General features: G+C 43.6%; 1 protein-coding gene across 2 annotated transcripts in view; it reads left to right on the forward strand.

Moving 5' to 3' along the window:
- The window catches only part of arhgap35a (Rho GTPase activating protein 35a), a 58,010-nt gene that overhangs the window by 33,119 nt on the left and 7,977 nt on the right, over positions 1-16,914 (forward strand). The window contains exons 2-3 of one of the 2 annotated variants that reach the window (XM_034867492.1): positions 3,852-7,701; positions 12,891-13,032. In XM_034867492.1, coding sequence (XP_034723383.1) covers positions 3,967-7,701; positions 12,891-13,032 — 3,877 coding nt within the window. In that variant the 5' untranslated portion in view covers positions 3,852-3,966. Of the gene's footprint in view, positions 1-3,851; positions 7,702-12,890; positions 13,033-16,914 lie in introns of those variants that run through there. The other variant, XM_034867493.1, reaches the window with a different exon arrangement.

The following is a 16,914-nucleotide window of genomic DNA, read 5'->3' on the forward strand; positions in this document are numbered from 1 at the left end:
ACTTCACGCCTTACCACCCTAGCATTAGCTTCAGGCTGCACTCCAATACCCTACAGATGCATCCTATCTTCCCTGGCTACTCTTGTCCTTGAAACAATCAGTGACCTAGAAAGGACGGGTTAAGTCAAGGCGAGATTTGCTGTTTTTAGTGTGTTTTGACTGTTATAGATAGATTGGTAAAGGCGTGTTTAAGAAAGGAAGGAGAAAAGGAACATGTAAATTGAGATGTGGTATCTGGGAATCTCCTGCTTGTGATTAGGCAGGGGGGTGACGCGATGGGTCAGACCCTGACCCTTTACTCATCCAGGCCTCATCTTGCCCTGCCCCTCTTCCCTGAGGGGATTCCAGTGTGCAGCTCACATGACCCAGGCCACTGACCTCTCTCCCCTTCCCCTCATATCCATTCTTCTCTAAACCCCCATCCTCTCCATGTGCACTAACTTCCTCCCCTTGTCTCCTTCCTGCTTCTCTTCCACCCCTCCAACTCTCTCTCTCTACCTCTCCTTTTCAGGGTCAGAGGCGGATGTAATGCAGGCCCTAACCTATCTCTGCCTTAGCCTTAAACAGCCCAGGGCCTCGAGACAGTGGTATGTGGCTGGACATGCGCACCAGACACCAAGCCTCTGGGGGAACTAGGAGACTGGCTGCCTGAGTGCTCTGCAACTGGACTGCTGCACTACGGCTAGTTTAGCTCAGGCAGGGATGTCTTTATAGGTCTGTGGAAACGGGAAATTAATTTCCTAAATGACTAGACCTACTGTGTATGAAATGCTGAACTTAGACTGTCAGTAGACAGGCTGGGGAAACAAGCTGAATTGTGCAGTTGTAATATACAATATACATATTATTGCCTATATATTCTATGTTTCTAGCAGTTTTGGTTGGGCACGGCAGTCATTCTCATGAGGCATTTTATTTTTGTCCATTATTATTTCTTCCAATGCATCCTCACATCATTTAAAACTGAATTATATTTGCTCCTCGCACTGACATGTCAATACATACACATACACAGCACACACATACGAACATTCAAAGATAGGTGGAGTCATTGAAGCAGATGTTAGCAATGCATCGGAGGGAGTGTTGAGCCCGGTTAGCCTCCAGTTCCATAGGGACTTTAGGAGAGTTTGACTTAATTTAATCCAGACACTCTCACAACTGGTCACAAACATGACCTATTTCCCACATGACACGCTCATCACTAGGGTTTTATATAGAATAAGAAGTGTGTGTGGGTGTGCGTGTGTGCGCTCATATAGGTCATTTGTGCTAATGTGGGTCTGCATCAGGGCCTCCATACTTATCTGTATGTAACATCCTCCGTCAGCTCAGCAGGCAGCGACTTCGAACATGTCACAACAGTTCAGTTGGTTCAGGGATGCAATTCAAAGCAACCTTTGCAATAGCAGAGCTCACAAACCTACATGAAATCCTTTTTGGTTGATCTCCAAAAGACAATACAGTTAATGACATCTTCATAATAAAATTGTAATGGCACTAAAGTAAAATGATAGAAATAAGTGGGAGCTGTTAATAAATTAAGGCTCTTCTACACTTCAATGACTTATTGTATGGGTTCCACATCACATTTGTACGACTGTAAACCAAATCAGTGTGTAGCACAAAAGATGTCATGTAGATGCATGTTCTGTTAAGCCAGTGGACCATACCCAGGGGCAGCAGGTCATGTTTTTATGGCTAATTCTAGTTGAGGCTGTAATGTGAACATGACTAGGTCAGGAAACAGGTGCTCTTTTAACCTGCTGACTCCAACTCTATAGGTGGCACACCTGTAGTTCTTCTCATCTAATCGAGGCTGTATTTACAAGGTGTGTTCAGTGATCACAGACTTGTGGGTGCACACACAATAGAAATCGTTATACGCTTGTGCACACACACAAATACAGACAAGAAAACACACACATATGCAGTAAACATACTTATAAGAGAGTCTGGAGAAAAAAAAAGTATTGACAATAGTTCCCAGGTCATATACCTATTCAAAATGTATCGACCAGCAAGTCTGGCTTAGTACAACACACACCACACCTTATTAATAAAGAGACTGGTTCTATCTCTAAGGGTGCCTTGATCCATTTTTCATGCATGTTTCTTCTACAAATATCAAAACACAAGACATTCTTTTTGATACTGATTCCTTTTTATGCTCGCACCTGGTTATATACCTGGTGCAGCACTGGGGAGCACCCGTCTCAGTAATGTTAAATTACCGCCTGATTGGAATTGGCTTTCATGAAACTTAGTGTTTCAAGGCTTTTCCATAACCGTTGCTTTGAACTTTGATTAGTGGCACTCAGCTTTCAAGCAAAACTCAGAAATGTACAGTACATGCAGTAGCTGATACGCTGCAGGTGTGAGGTTGCTTTTTTTATCTACAATGTGTTCCACTGTAGTGAGTTTCTAACTCCTCCTACCATTTCCTTTTCATTGTCTCCCCCTCTGGTGTAGCAGCGTTGGGCTTTGAAGTTCATCTTGGCGCATCCACAGTTCTATGTTGTCTGACAAACTCAATTCAGCTGCAATGAAGGCTTTGTCTGCTTTTGTGCTCTCTGTCAAACGAGCTATTCATGATTAATAGTGGTTTTAATGTCTGTTTTACTACATTAACGCCTCAGTTATGACATGGAGGGGGTGGTCTTGTACAGCAAGTCTGTGCGCTGGCTGTCTTGGAAGATTACGTTCCATCTAAATTGTGCTGTCAAAGAGGGCCATTCCATGATGAGCGCCTCTCTCTCTCTCTTAGCCTCTCTCTCTCTCAGCCTTTCTCCCTCTCTCCCTCTCTCTCTCTCTCTCTCTCTCTTAGCCTCTCTCTAGCTCAGCCTCTCTCTCTCCCCCTCTCTCTCTCTCTCCCTCCCTCTCTCAGCCTCTCTCTCTCTCTCTCTCTCTCTCTCTCTCTCTTCCTCTGCCTTTGGCTCTCTCACATTATTTTTTACATCTACTGACGAAATAAATTGGCCAGTCAACTTAGCTTCTATGTCTTTTTCTGTGCTATTTTTTTGATAGCATGGCACCAATTTATTGCATCTACTGTAGGTAAATATGTAGAGACATTAGTGATGGTACATCAGCCAACTCGGATCTGTTTGCAGAGTGCGGTATAGTTAATAACGTAGGAAAACATGTTTTTGATGAAGACGAGTCAGCCAACAGGCAGCGCGGCCTTTTAAAATGCAGATGGCTTTCCCTAGTTGGCCAATTAGTAACTTTAGCTTTTGGAACACTTATCTGCTTTCATCTTCGTGTGTGTGTCTTTCATTTGGGGTGTAGGGAGCTTAGTGTGCCTTTTTCACAAGTGTGGGGTCGTATGTGCGTGTGTTTTAGTGCATGTTTTTGCGTGCACATTCATGTATCTGTTTTCTGCAATAATGAAAACCCCACATAGCTCTATTCTACTGCTGTTGGCAGTGAGATGGACAACCAGACTGTTAGATGTTGGGTATTAAGACAAAACACATACCGAGTCTAAACAAACGTAGGAATGAAATGTGGAAGACACCACTGTTAGCACTGCAGTCCTGGCAGTATACAAATTAACTGAGTTAAATGGGTAAAAAGTTGCCTTGTACGCAACTACAGTTGGGTTAAGTAATACGCCACATTCCAGCAGCCTTGCCACTGACCTCAATCTTTTCAGGAAACATTCAGTGGAGTAATGGATCACAGATTAAACATTCTTAACAGCACATAGGCACACAGTAGAAATTAAGATGAGGCGCAATAGCTCCCTAATAATAAAGTTTGTCATGGAAATGTTTTTTTCCCCTGTATTTCTCTAGATTAATCATATCTTCCTTTTGTGTCTCTCTCTACCTCTCTCTATCATGCAGGGCCAAATCCCAGCTCAGTGAGCTCCTCTTGCATGGAAACCCTCCTTCCCTGGCAGCCTTCTCCTCTCCCTAGAGCTAGCGGCCAGCATGGCAGGATGAACCTCTGCCAGCGATAATGATGGCCAAAAAGCAAGATGTCCGGGCACCCACCTACAACCTGGTCGTGGTTGGGCTGTCTGGCACAGAGAAGGAGAAAGGCCAATGTGGTGTTGGCAAGTCTTGCCTGTGTAACCGCTTTGTCCGGCAAAGTGCAGATGACTTCCACCTAGACCATACCTCCGTTCTCAGCACCAGTGATTTTGGAGGCCGTGTCGTGAATAATGACCACTTCCTGTTCTGGGGAGAGGCTGGGCGGACGATGGAAGAGGGGCCAGAATGCCGTATGAATGTGGTGGAGCAGACAGAGTTCATCGATGATCAAACATTCCAGCCACACCGAAGCACAGCGCTCCAGCCTTACATCAAGAGGGCAGCTTCTGCCAAGCTGGCTTCGGCTGAGAAGCTAATGTACTTTTGCACAGATCAGCTGGGACTGGAACAGGACTTTGAGCAGAAACAGATGCCTGAAGGCAAAATTATGGTGGATGGCTTCCTACTCTGTGTTGATGTTAGCAGGGGTATGAACCGGAGCTTTGAGGACCAGATGAAGTTTGTCACCAATCTGTACAACCAGCTTGCCAAAACGAAGAAACCTGTGGTACTGGTTCTCACAAAATGTGATGAAGGAGTTGAGCGCTATATTAAAGATTCACACACCTTTGCCCTAGCCAAGAAGAACCTACAGGTGGTAGAAACATCAGCACGCTCTAATGTCAATGTTGACTCGGCTTTTCTTACGCTGGTTCAGCTAATAGACAAGAGTAAGGGAAAGCCCAAAATCATCCCTTACTTTGAGGCATTGAAACAGCAGAGTCAACAGATTGCCTTAGCCAAAGACCGCTATGAGTGGCTGGTCAACCGAATTGTGAAGAACCACAATGAGACATGGCCCATTGTCAGTCGGCGCATGCAGTCTGCCCCTGAGTACAAGGAGTATGTTTTCCTTGAAGGGACAGCTAAGGCCAAAAAGCTCTTCCAGCAGCATGTGCATAGACTTAAACAAGACCATATAGAGAAACGTAGGAAGTCCTATCTAAGTAGACTACCACAGGCACTGTCTGTAGTGTTACCGCAGTTGGATGAGATAGACCACCTGAGCTGGTCTGGAGTTCAGAAAGTCCTGGAGACAAAGAGAGATTTTTCCCAATGGTTTGTAGTGCTAGATGATACCCCTTGGGAGACCACACCACACATTGATAACATGGAGGATGACCGAATCCCCCAGGACCTCCTGGAGACCCCCGCAGCTGAAGCTATCTATGAGACCCACCTGGAGCACCTAAGGAATGAGCGCAAACGGGCTGAGATGAGATGGGAGTTCAAAGAGAAGCTAAGTGTCTCTCCTTTCATCACACCCGGGAAACCCTGGGAGGAGGCTAGAAGCTTCATCATGAATGAAGACTTCTACCAGTGGCTGGATGAGGCTGAATATCTGGATATCTACAACAAACACCAGAAGGAAATCATTGACAGAGCCAAAGAGGACTTTCAAGAACTTCTTCTTGAATACTCTGAACTCTTTTATGAGCTGGAAGTGGATGCAAAGCCAAGTAAAGAGAAAATGGGAGCGATTCAGGATGTGTTGGGTGATGAGCAAAGGTTTAAAGCCTTGCAGAAGCTGCAGGCAGAAAGGGATGCTCTGGTATTGAAACATATCCACTTTGTCTACCACCCGACAAAGGACACCTGTCCCAACAGCCCCCACTGTGTTGACAGTAAAATAGAGCAGATTCTGGCCTCCAGATTCCCTACACGCTACCCATCATCAGATAGTTCAAGACTAGATTTGGGAAGGGCTGAACGGATTAATCTTGTCATCTTAGGAAAAGATGGGCTAGCCAGAGAGATGGCAAATGAGATAAGGGCCTCGTGCACCAGTGACGACCGGTACGTGTTGGATGGCAAGATGTATGAGTTAGCCCTTCGTCCCATAGAGGGCAACGTACGTCTGCCAGTCAATTCATTCCACACACCAACCTTTACACCACATGGTTGCTTGTGCTTGTACAACTCAAAGGAATCCCTCTCTTATGTTGTTGAGAGTTTAGAAAAGCTGAGGGAGTCAACTTTAGGCCGAAGGGAAAGGGAAAACAGCTTAGCCCAACTCCCACTGACCCTCCTTCTGGTTACCAAGCGAGGGGTGGGGTCAATTGGGGATATTGGGGGGGAGACAGCTCAGACTCTTATTCAACAAGGGAAGCAGGTAGCTGGAAAGCTGCAGTGTGCCTACCTAGACCCCGCCTCTCCAGGAATGGGCTACGGTCGCAATGTCAATGAGAGGCAAATCAACCAGATGCTGAAGGGTCTCTTAGAATCACGGAGAAGCATAGGAAGCAGCTCCCCTCCATTACCCCCTCCACCCTCTGCCTTTAGAGACTCTCAGTCCCAGCCAATGCTAGAGGCAGACCTGAGGTTAGTCATGTGCCTGATGTGTGGAGACACGTATGACATAGACCAGCTCCTTGCTCCCTTCCTGTTGCCCCAGCATTGTCGTCCTGCTGCCAGTCTCAGCAGTGGTACCTCCGTTTTGCTGGATCTAAGTATAGGAGGTCAGAGGCAGAATATTGAGCTGTCACTGCTCTCCTTTCACTCCTCATTCTCCCTCCGCAAGACCAAGCTGGTCCACGGCTACATTGTAGTTTACTCTGCTCGCCGTAAAGCCTCTATGGAGACATTATGTGCTTTCCTGTGTGAGGTCCAAGACATCATCCCAGTCCAGTTGCTGGCAGTAGGGGAGAGTCAGATGGAGCTGTCAGACTCAGAGTCAGCTAAAGAGCAAGTCAGCCAGGGAGAGGAACTGGCCCATGAAATAGAGGCCAGGTTTAACACAGTGATATGCGGACATGGTGGGGTAGTAGGGGGGCTTCATAAGATAGACCTTTTCCAATCCTTCCTCAAAGAGGCAGTAGAGAAGCGCACCATTGTTGAGGCCACACACATGTATGATAATGTGGCTGAGGCATGTACCAATGAGAGCATCAGCCCTCGCTGTGGCTCTCCTAGTCCAGTTAACATTCTTATGGACTCAGAGGACGATATCGACCCATCACCACCTTACCCGACCCTGAGGGAGGATGGCAGCCTTAGTTCCCACCTGGGAAGCTTCAAGCTGCCAGATCTGGATTCAAGTGATACCTTCTCTGTCCTTTCTGAACTCAGCACCTTTGAGAGCAAGCTTAACAACAAGGTTCCACCACAAGTGAAGCCGAAGCCTGTACGTAAGGTTAACCTTGGCCCCTACATGGACCAGCAGGGTGGCACCAACCGCCGTTCATTGCCCCAAGCTGTCACCTGGGCTCCGGGTAGCGATGGTGGCTATGACCCCTCAGACTACGCAGAGCCCATGGATGCTGTGAGCAAACCTCGCCCTACAGAAGAGGAGAATATATACTCTGTCCCTCATGACAGCACACAGGGCAAGATCATCACCATTCGCAACGCCAACAAAGGTCACTCCAATGGAAGCGCTGGGGGGAATGGGTCCGACAGTGAGGCTGAAAGCAGCTCACTGGAGCGCAGGAGAAAGTTGTCTGCCATTGGGGTAAAGCCTAAACTTTACAGAGACAGATCCAAACGACTTGGCAAATTCAGCAGTTTTAGGACAAGCTTCTCTATAGGCAGTGATGATGAGATGGGGGGTCCACCCAAGGCAAGCCAGGATGAGATAGGAGCCCAAAAGGACAACTCCATCGAGGAGATTGAGGACCCCAAAAGGAGAAATATTCTTAAGAGCCTGCGCAGAACTGCAAAGGTGAGTGTTTGTGCATCTATCTGTTTTAGTTGGATATCAGTGTTGTAAAAGTTGCAACTCTGTTACCAAAAAAAGTATTACTTTTTAAATAAAGAACATTTCTTTTTCTAAGTTGATTCAACTATTCCTAAACAGCAGTTAACAAGTGTTAACCAAAATGTTGCATGTTTATTTGGGATAATTGCCCAAGTAACCTAGTCTTTTTGAAATATTGTGTTTTTTCATCTAAATCTTAAAATAACCTCCTAACTAAAAAAAAGTACCATTACCTTGAAAGTATTTTGGGAAGAAAAGTGTCAATTGTTTAAATAGTGGAGATTTAATATTTTTGGCAAAACACTTACTGTAAATTGTAACTTAGACTGACTCAGAATGTTGAGCAGTTACACCACTTTGTCTGCAGTATGCATATACACACATGTATTGGTTTATGGACAGAATAGATAAAAAGTCCATAATCCTCAGGACAATTAGTTGGCTGAGATTCAACACCTGTTTGCTTTTGGTGGATACCTGTGTTTATATAGTCGAGGAATAACTAATGAATTCAGTATAATCTCTCTACTCTCTGCGGCTCGGCTGAAAACGTGCCATACTGTAGGAGTTCCTCTGAAAGCATGTCTGGTATATTTTACCTTGTTCTGTCTGTGATAGCTCTCCAAACTAGCCAGATAATCAGAGGAAAAAGAGAGAATCTCCAGTTCCTAAACATCTATACCAAAAGGCAGTAACACTTAATGAATAGGGACAGAGCCACAGTTTACACTGTGCTATATTTTATGTGTTTGTGCTCATGTGTATGTCTGCTTGGTTGCATCAGCTTTCCCATTATATAGCTTTCATAATGACGTTTGGCATCTTTTCAGCACTATTTTGAAAGCATTAACATCAAAGCAATTCTCCCTGTAGCTGTACATGAAAAGAGAACTAATGGTATATCTCAGCAAATTAGCCGTGAACACACCTGCTGTTCAGGAAACAATAGTACCAACATGCAAAAGAATGTGAGAGAATCTCATAACCGGAGTCTTTCACTGCTTAATTATAATTTACAAAACCTGATTGTGCAGTCACCTTGCTTTCGGCTTGCTTGTACCGGCAGTACCACCACATATTGTTTACAACAAAGTAGTCAAAGGGTGCAATGCATTTGTCGTTAGTGATCTAGTGATTGACATCAAAGTCATCTAGTTAAGACTCCAGTAAAGTATGTGCCAAGGCTGGCCAGTTTGTTCCTAAGATTAAGAAGTATTCCCTGTTAGCCTGGCTTTCTTTGCAACCTTCCTTTTTATCAGATTCACAGTCAATGTCTTCCCTTTAAACTTTCAGCTTCTCACATTCCTGTCACACTCTTTCTCTCTCTACCCCCTTATTATGTTCGCCTCATATCTCTCCAACCTCGGCATCTGTCTACCCCTCTCCTGTTTGTTTCTGTGCGTGTCTCTCAACACGTGTTGTGACGATAGTTTTGACCTTACTTTGTTAGGCTTATCAGCCTGGTATGCTGTTCATCTGCACACATGGCGCTGTTCAGAAGTGTCAGCTGAATAGAAGTTACAGCTGTGTATTTTGTGTGTCTGTGATAATTACCATGGCTGGCCGTAGGGTGGAACAGGAGGGGGGATGATTAATGTTTTCACACACTCGGCTGTGATGTCCAAGTAAGTAGTTTTGTGAAGGCTCACCGAGCTCCTAAAAACCAGATCCTTTCCTTAATGCACTAACTCACTTAGTACGTAGTGTACGCCAATCGTCCTTCTACAAATGGGTGCAAGGCCAGACAACCAGTTACAGCCCAGTTCAAGCCCCATGTTAGCAAGTATACACATGCCCTGTGCTCTGACCCTGTCCTTTTGGGGGGGGGGGGGGGGGCAAATGAGATCAATAAAGTATCGCATGACACATTTCTAAGAAGAAGATCCAAGAATAATTAAGATCAGTGTTCTCATCATTACTCTAATTAGTGCCTCTGATTTGTGCCCTGCAGCAGATCTGGGATCTATATAGCCACATTAAAGACCATTATGGCTTAATTGTGGTTTTAACAAAGTGATCAAGTTCCATCACCTGTTTTCTAAGCAGCTGTCTCAAAGAAAAGAGTCTATTTTCAATCTGATGCAGCCGGAAATACCCTCAGGATGCCTAGTATGTTATTTGGTCATTTCAGGGTGTGATGTGTTGTTGTCACAGGGTGTGACGTGTTGTAGCAGGGACTTAGACGGTTAGTATAGAACCAGCTGTTCCGGTTAGTGGCTTGTCAGTGTTTACAATGAATCAGATTGTCAGTTGGTTTTAAAAGGAAGGTTTGGGTTTATGGTCAGAGCCTTAGGGTGCTGTCCACCACTCTGAGTCATGACATGTAGGAACAAATAATTGAAACTAGACTCTGAGCTGGTTTTTAAAACCTCCTTCACCTCAGGCAATGACCAACTGTGTCTCTGTCCCACTCACCCTCCCTCTGCGAGGGGCCGGAAACATTTCCTCTCTTTCTCTGCTTTTTTCAAACCTCCTCAGCCAGCAAAAGGAATGTAACAAATTCCTCTGTCACCTAGTTCCAGTCTAGTGTCCTCAAAGAAGAAATAAGAGGGAGAGGGAGACAATCAAAGAAAATGAGAAAAAACAACCACAGAAAGAAAATGAAATGGAACCAGAGAGAAATAAGAGTTCTAATAGAGCTGGTATTTTTATTTGTTTTTGTACTGTGGCTTTGTGTTTCAGCATCCTACAGCGCCTGTGTATGTAAACGCTCACCATGGTGTCTGTATGTTATTATTAAGGATATGTTTTGTATCTCTTTTGTGGTAGAGGTCTGTTGTGTCTTCTCAGCGCTGGCAACATATCCTGTCTCTGTCAGCAACTAAAAGGAGTGGCCAGAAGGCAAAACTGCAGGGGTAGAAGACAGCGAGAGAGAGAAATGTGCATGGAAGAGCGAGAGAGGAGAGGGGGGCGGGGGTTGGTGAGGGGGTTTAGACACAGTCTGCTAAATTAAGATAGGGCACAGATATACAACACAGTCAGTGTGATAGGACACAAATAAATTATGAGCTGCTACTGGGGGCTGAAAACCAAGCTGGCAGTGGTTTATGACAGAACAGCTCTACGACCACAGAGGCTTTTGTCTTGTCGTGTTACATCTATTATTCCTACCACCCCTTCAATTCATTTAAAGCCTCATGTAGGGATTTTGTGTATGCGTGAATAATATCTTTGCATGTATATGCGCACATGTTCAGCTAAATGCCACAAGTAGAAGAACATCTGTACATTGAGTAAGGAAGCGTCGCAGAGGGATCGGGCTGGGCAGCGGGGGAGTTAGCTGGGAGTGATAAGGAAAGGGGTCCCCGTTAAGAAATCGGCTTATGTGGGGCTCATAATAGAAAGATGATTGGTGTGCTGAGAAAGTCTGTAGTTATTTAACCTAGATTTGTTTCAACACGGAGCCTTACTCAGGGGCCTTGCATGAAGTGCACACTCTTAGTTAGTGTTATTGACGTTGACATTTGGTTATCCCTACACCAAAGCACACAGTTGACTGGGAAAGTAGAAACAGTTCCCTTTTATCTTACAGTTTTCTCATATAAATAAAAATATCAACCTAGAAAGAAAATCCTGGATGAAACTGGATCGTTGAAACCTGTACCAATATCAACACTTCAGAAGAATATAGCACATGTTAACCAATGTTTTTTCTGAGTAAAGATTTTTTGCATTTATGATGTGATTTTCTATTATAGCTGACCATTTTAGTAAGTATGACAGTACAGTATCTTTTCGGATGTTAAACATCATTTTTATTGTAGAAGAACACAAACAAAACTTTATTAAATTTAAGTTCGAAAACAACAACAATCCAAGATGAAATATAGATATGAATGCCGCCAATAAAACAGATAATACTTTAGCTTACTTTTCAAATTCTTTTATGTATTTCCTCACATACTAACTGGCAATGAATCAACTGTCTTAACAACATATCGGTCAATAACAGCAGTCTGCAGATGTGTCGATCAGGCTCTTTTAGGTGGTAGTGAAAGCCAGCTGAAAGATAACGCAGATTAAAAACAGAGTGAATTCACTAAATGTTCAAACAACAGGCAGAAAGAAGACGTCCAGGTGAGCCTCTGTTGATCGGCTCAGTCCTAATTAGTTTTTCCCTGCTTGTTTTTCTGTGTGTGTGTGTGCGATCGAAAATGTTTGGTGGAGTGCAGTGAGGCCAGTATCTGGAGCAGAGGGCACACCAGGCTCCTTCTCTCTAATGAGCACTCCTCTGCTCCTTCCCTGGGTCTGTCTGTCAGGCCTGCACTGCTCCCACAGTCTGTGTGCCCAGCCAACCATGCATGCCTGCCTCAGCACCTAGCCTGCCAGGGCACAGCCTCAGGGGGCTGACAGACTTACTAGAGATCCAGGCCTCAGGGGCCTTTAAAACGTTCCCACTGAACACCATTGAAGCTCAGTACAATTACTGCTGATGCCTCAACGATACAGAGGCAGACCGAGAATGTTGCAGGATTGCATTAGAGGTCACTTAACAGGAAAATAACAGGAGTTAGAAAGTAATTAAACAGTGAATGAGAGAGTTTGATTATCTGAGAGCTGCAGTGCAGTAGACAGAGAAGGAGAAACGCAGAATGCCAAAAGGCGGGCAAGGATGAAGAGACCAGAGTTACAAAATAATTGATGTATGTCAGATATATATTTATGCACAAAACTGTAGGGGTGTGCAAAGAAATCGATTCACATTTGTATCGCGATTCAGGCTCTACAGATTCCAAATCAATTCATAGAATTCCAAATATTGATTACTATATTTTTTATTGAAATTTTTTTTTTTAATGGCGTGTATACTATCACATGGGAAAAGTAACTACAGTATATACCGTGAATTGTTATTTTAATTGAGAATCGTTTTTGAATTAAATCTTGAGGCATTTTCTGAATCGTGCACCCCCAAAAAACATGGTTCTGTTCTGTGTGTGTGTGTGTATGTCTTTTAGATACTAGCATGAAAACACTGTCATCTTAAAATAAGGTCATGGTCTTTATTAATCAAGTCCTTTCCAGAACAATGCATCTCGGCTTAGTGTTATTTTGGACATGTGTGCCTATGTCAGCAAAGCTCAAATAATGTTACATTTTGTGTCTGAATGCTCCTACCAATATGTTCTTTCCTCTTGATTTTTTCACCCCAGAAACCACGACCCAAACCCAGGCACTCCATCTCAAAACCCATTGAGAGCAACTACTTTGGGATGCCACTAGCCACCGTGGTCACGTCTGAGAGGCCGATTCCAGTCTTCATTGAGAAGTGCATCCGTTTCATTGAATCAACAGGTAGGAATCTTTTTGACTTCATGTATTAAGGAGTACAGATGCTTTACAGAACAGGCTGCTGTTGTCAGTCATTTAAGCGTTAACTGCCTCTGCATATGCTCTACCCGTCTCCTTTGAGCTCTCTTTTGGCCTATATTTTGTCCTTATCTTAATCCTCCTCCCTGGTGGGATTGGTCCTCCTTAAATCACACGCAGCCTTTGTGTCTATGTGCACTTGCGTCCATGTTTTATTTGTGTCTCCCTTACTCTATGTCAAAATTTGATAAATGGAAGTGCTTTGCTGAGCTGTAGGCTTTATAAGTGTGCACTTCCAAAGTTGTTAACCAGGCTTGGGTGTTAACTTACTTTTTTGATAACCTAAATAGTTTTATAATCTCAAAAACGTAAAGCAAAATGGGCTGTGTTGAAATCAACGGGTAAAGCCAGTTCCTTATTTTTATTTATATTACATAAATATCGTTCATGTGGCAACTCCCAAACTGGTTAAAGCATCAAGCAAATCACGCTGGCTTCTGTTTCTAGTGGTTACAGTCACAGTATTTTCTGTTATCTTTAAAATGAGTCATCATCAGAGCCACATTCAGATCAAAGTGATAATGAGAAAAGCCATGCAAGAAATAAGTTTGTGATGGAGAATATTGTTAGAATGGCTCTATGTATTTTAACTAAAATACTCCCATCTGCTAACCCTGAACTCGGTGTGGATTAGAGGCTGTTGCCGCCGATCATCCACACACACCCGTACCTCCTCTCCTCTCCTCCCTGGCAGTACTGGGAGCACAGATGTGATTGGACAGCCTTTCTTAACCTTGCTACCCTGTTGCCCAGATGCCCCCCCCCCATGCCAGGCTATTCTGGTGTCCCACTGCCCCAGGACTGCCAGCCTGCCTCTCAGTCTGCCACCAGCTGTTACTAAAGCCAGAGGCGACTTAGATCAGGGTCAATACTATGTATAGATATTTGTACACATCTGTCGGTTCTTGGCTGGTCCGTAAACAGGATTTCAACAGGAAGTCATGAGTCAATCGCCATCCCTTTACCTCCAAACACTTTTTATCGTTGTATTTAGTTAGCTGTTTAATTGTATTTTGTAAGTTTTATTTAAATGGCAGCATCCCCCTGAAATCACCTCAACTGACCAATATCTGCCTTACAGAGCTGTCTCAGAGAAGATTGGATATTTTGTTCCCTATAACCAGAATTGGATTACATACTACAATAATGTTTTTACATGAAGGTCACGATTTTATTTTAAAGCTCTATCTCTCTCTTCATGCTGCCAGGAATACAATTGTGGTGTATTAAATACTCAATTCTTCATTATTTTATTGATTTGTTTAATGTTTAAATGTTTTAAACTGTAAAAAACCACAAGGGAGTTGGTAATGGTCATAGGTAGTTACTGTCCTGATACTTGGTTTTCTGGAAACCTTCATTATGTATCTAAGTCATGTTTATTAAAAATGTGCACAGGTATTGTTTGAAATGGTCTTTTCCATAAAGTGAGTTGCATGTGAGTTTTACAAAAACATTGCTGTTGTTTACAGCTGTTGAATTCCACTGTAATCTCTGTCCTGATTAAAGACTGTATCTGTAGATTACCGCGGCCTCAGAAAACAGCCACCACCTTCCTCTGTGTAGGAGTATAGGGGCAAAGCTGTAGATAACAAGGCATCACGTTAGATTTCACCTCCCCCTATTCAGGTGGTAACTGGAGCAGCCAGAGCTCTTAGTTCTGGATGGAGGAGGAAGAAACGGGTTGAATGTGTTTATATACTAACACACTGTTGTGTGCGTATGTGAAGATGTTTTCCACCTTTTACCCTCACTCACTCCTTTAGGATTTCGGCCTAATCCTTTGCTCCCGTGCCCTTTTTTCTCTACTGCTTCCTCCCAATCCAATCATCCTTGTCCCTCTGTCTCTAGTACCTTCACTTGTCAAACTTCCTTTCTTTCATCTTCTTCCTAACCCATATTTCTATTTCCCCCTCCGTTTTATTGTCACCTCTCTCAATTCACTGCTTTTTTCCCCCTTGTGCTATCCCCTCCACCCCCCTTCCTTCATTGCTTTCGCTTCTTCCTCTTGTCAGTGTGTGTGTGTGTGTGTGTGTGTGTGTGTGTGTGTGTGCGTGTGTGTGTGTGTGTGTCTGTGCGTGTGCCAGAGGGTTGCCAGGCAATGTTCTGCCCCATAGCTCGCTCTGAACCGATCAATATCACAAGGTAGGAAATTGGAAGAATGTTTGGGCTCAGCTCTTTTCTGTGTGTGTTTAGCTTGCGCCCATGGTATATATGTGTGTATGCATGTGTAAGAAGTGTAGCCTCACACATCTCACAGTCAGGAGCAATAGGAGTGTGCGCATAGAAATGCCTAGTTAACATACTAACACATGCGGTACAAAACGGCACACCCACACAGAAAATGACTGCAGCTTGCGAGGGGAAATGAGTTACAATGTGCTATTTCGTGTTTGATTGTAGTTGCTGTAAGTCAGACTTTACTTATACCGTATCTGTGTCTACAATCTGTGGGTATAATGGCACTCACAGGAAATGACCATTCAATGCTGACACTATGTTTGTCACTACAGTATGAGCTGATAATAAGTGACGTTGTGAGGCTGACCCTGGACCTGCAGCTTTGACCTACATCCTTCCCTTCTCCCTCTTCCTCAAACAAAAATACTCACAAACCTAACATGCCTTTATTTTTATCTGTTTAAATGTAATTGATAACGCTCACAGCCTTGTTCATGTACTGATTCATGACCTTGATCTATGCGTTGAAAATATATATTTTTTTTACCCTCTGACAAAGTCAAATTGTTACACTAGTCAGAAAAACATTGAATTTATGGACTCAAAAAATCAAAAGTTCTTTTTTTTTTATGTAGAGGCATATTTTGGCAATGCACATGAGGATATAAAGAAAGACTGTTTTTATTTTTCTATTCAAACGTCTTTCTTCATTTCTTTCTTGCTGCTTTTAATTGTGCTTCCCAGCACACTCCCTTTGTCCCTGATAATAATAGCAGTAAATGTGTTATTTTGTGTTATTTTCATGCATTCTGAGCTTGTAGAAAAGCAGCTGTATAAAATCAATCCGTTGTGACTGCAGTTGTCTCTCCTGAGCTCTGGCTTTATCTCACCGTGGTATCCGCAGTGTGTTCTGCCAGGGTGATGATGAATGTGTGTTAGCGTGTGCGGGCATATCTGTTGGCCTCCATAGCAACGTTAAGGGCGGATGCCCGGCCACCGCCTGTTTTCATGGTGAAATCAGCCGCTGGGGTCTGGGTTGATGTGGGATCAGCTGGAGTGTTCATGCTGTGGGAGCACAGCCACTAACTGCAGGGGCATTTATCGCTACCTGAGTGCGATTGCAGGTACACCGGTGTGTTTTTGCCCAATTCAGTGCTTTTGGAAGCTGTGAAGTCATTTTAGATAGTTGTATTTGAAGGTGTCTACGACCGATATAGACTCAAGAAGCTAAAAGTAACATTTGAATATGTCTTAATATGCACTTTAGTATGGATTGATAATAGCCTAAAAGGTTAGAAAGTTATTAGTTACAGTTTTCTAACACAATGGAAGACATGTTTAAAGGATGCCAAAAAACATTTGTATGCCACAGAAAGGGCTCATATTTAAGTTGACCCAAGACGCGCTGGTGCTTTGTTTGACCCCAGAGGAAGAGGATGCTGTTGTCAGTTTTGTAGAGCTCACCTTTCATAATTTCCATTATTGTAAAACTCTTCTACAGTATTTGTCTTTTTTATCCACTCAACCAACCTCCATCCATGTGTGTTGTTGTTTTAAGCACATTCCCCACCCCTCTATAGATCCTTATCTTATCTTAATCCCCTTATTGGTTCTCATTCTGTCTTT

The sequence above is a fragment of the Etheostoma cragini genome, chromosome 3, assembly GCF_013103735.1.
Source record: "Etheostoma cragini isolate CJK2018 chromosome 3, CSU_Ecrag_1.0, whole genome shotgun sequence".
Classification (NCBI taxonomy): domain Eukaryota; kingdom Metazoa; phylum Chordata; class Actinopteri; order Perciformes; family Percidae; genus Etheostoma; species Etheostoma cragini.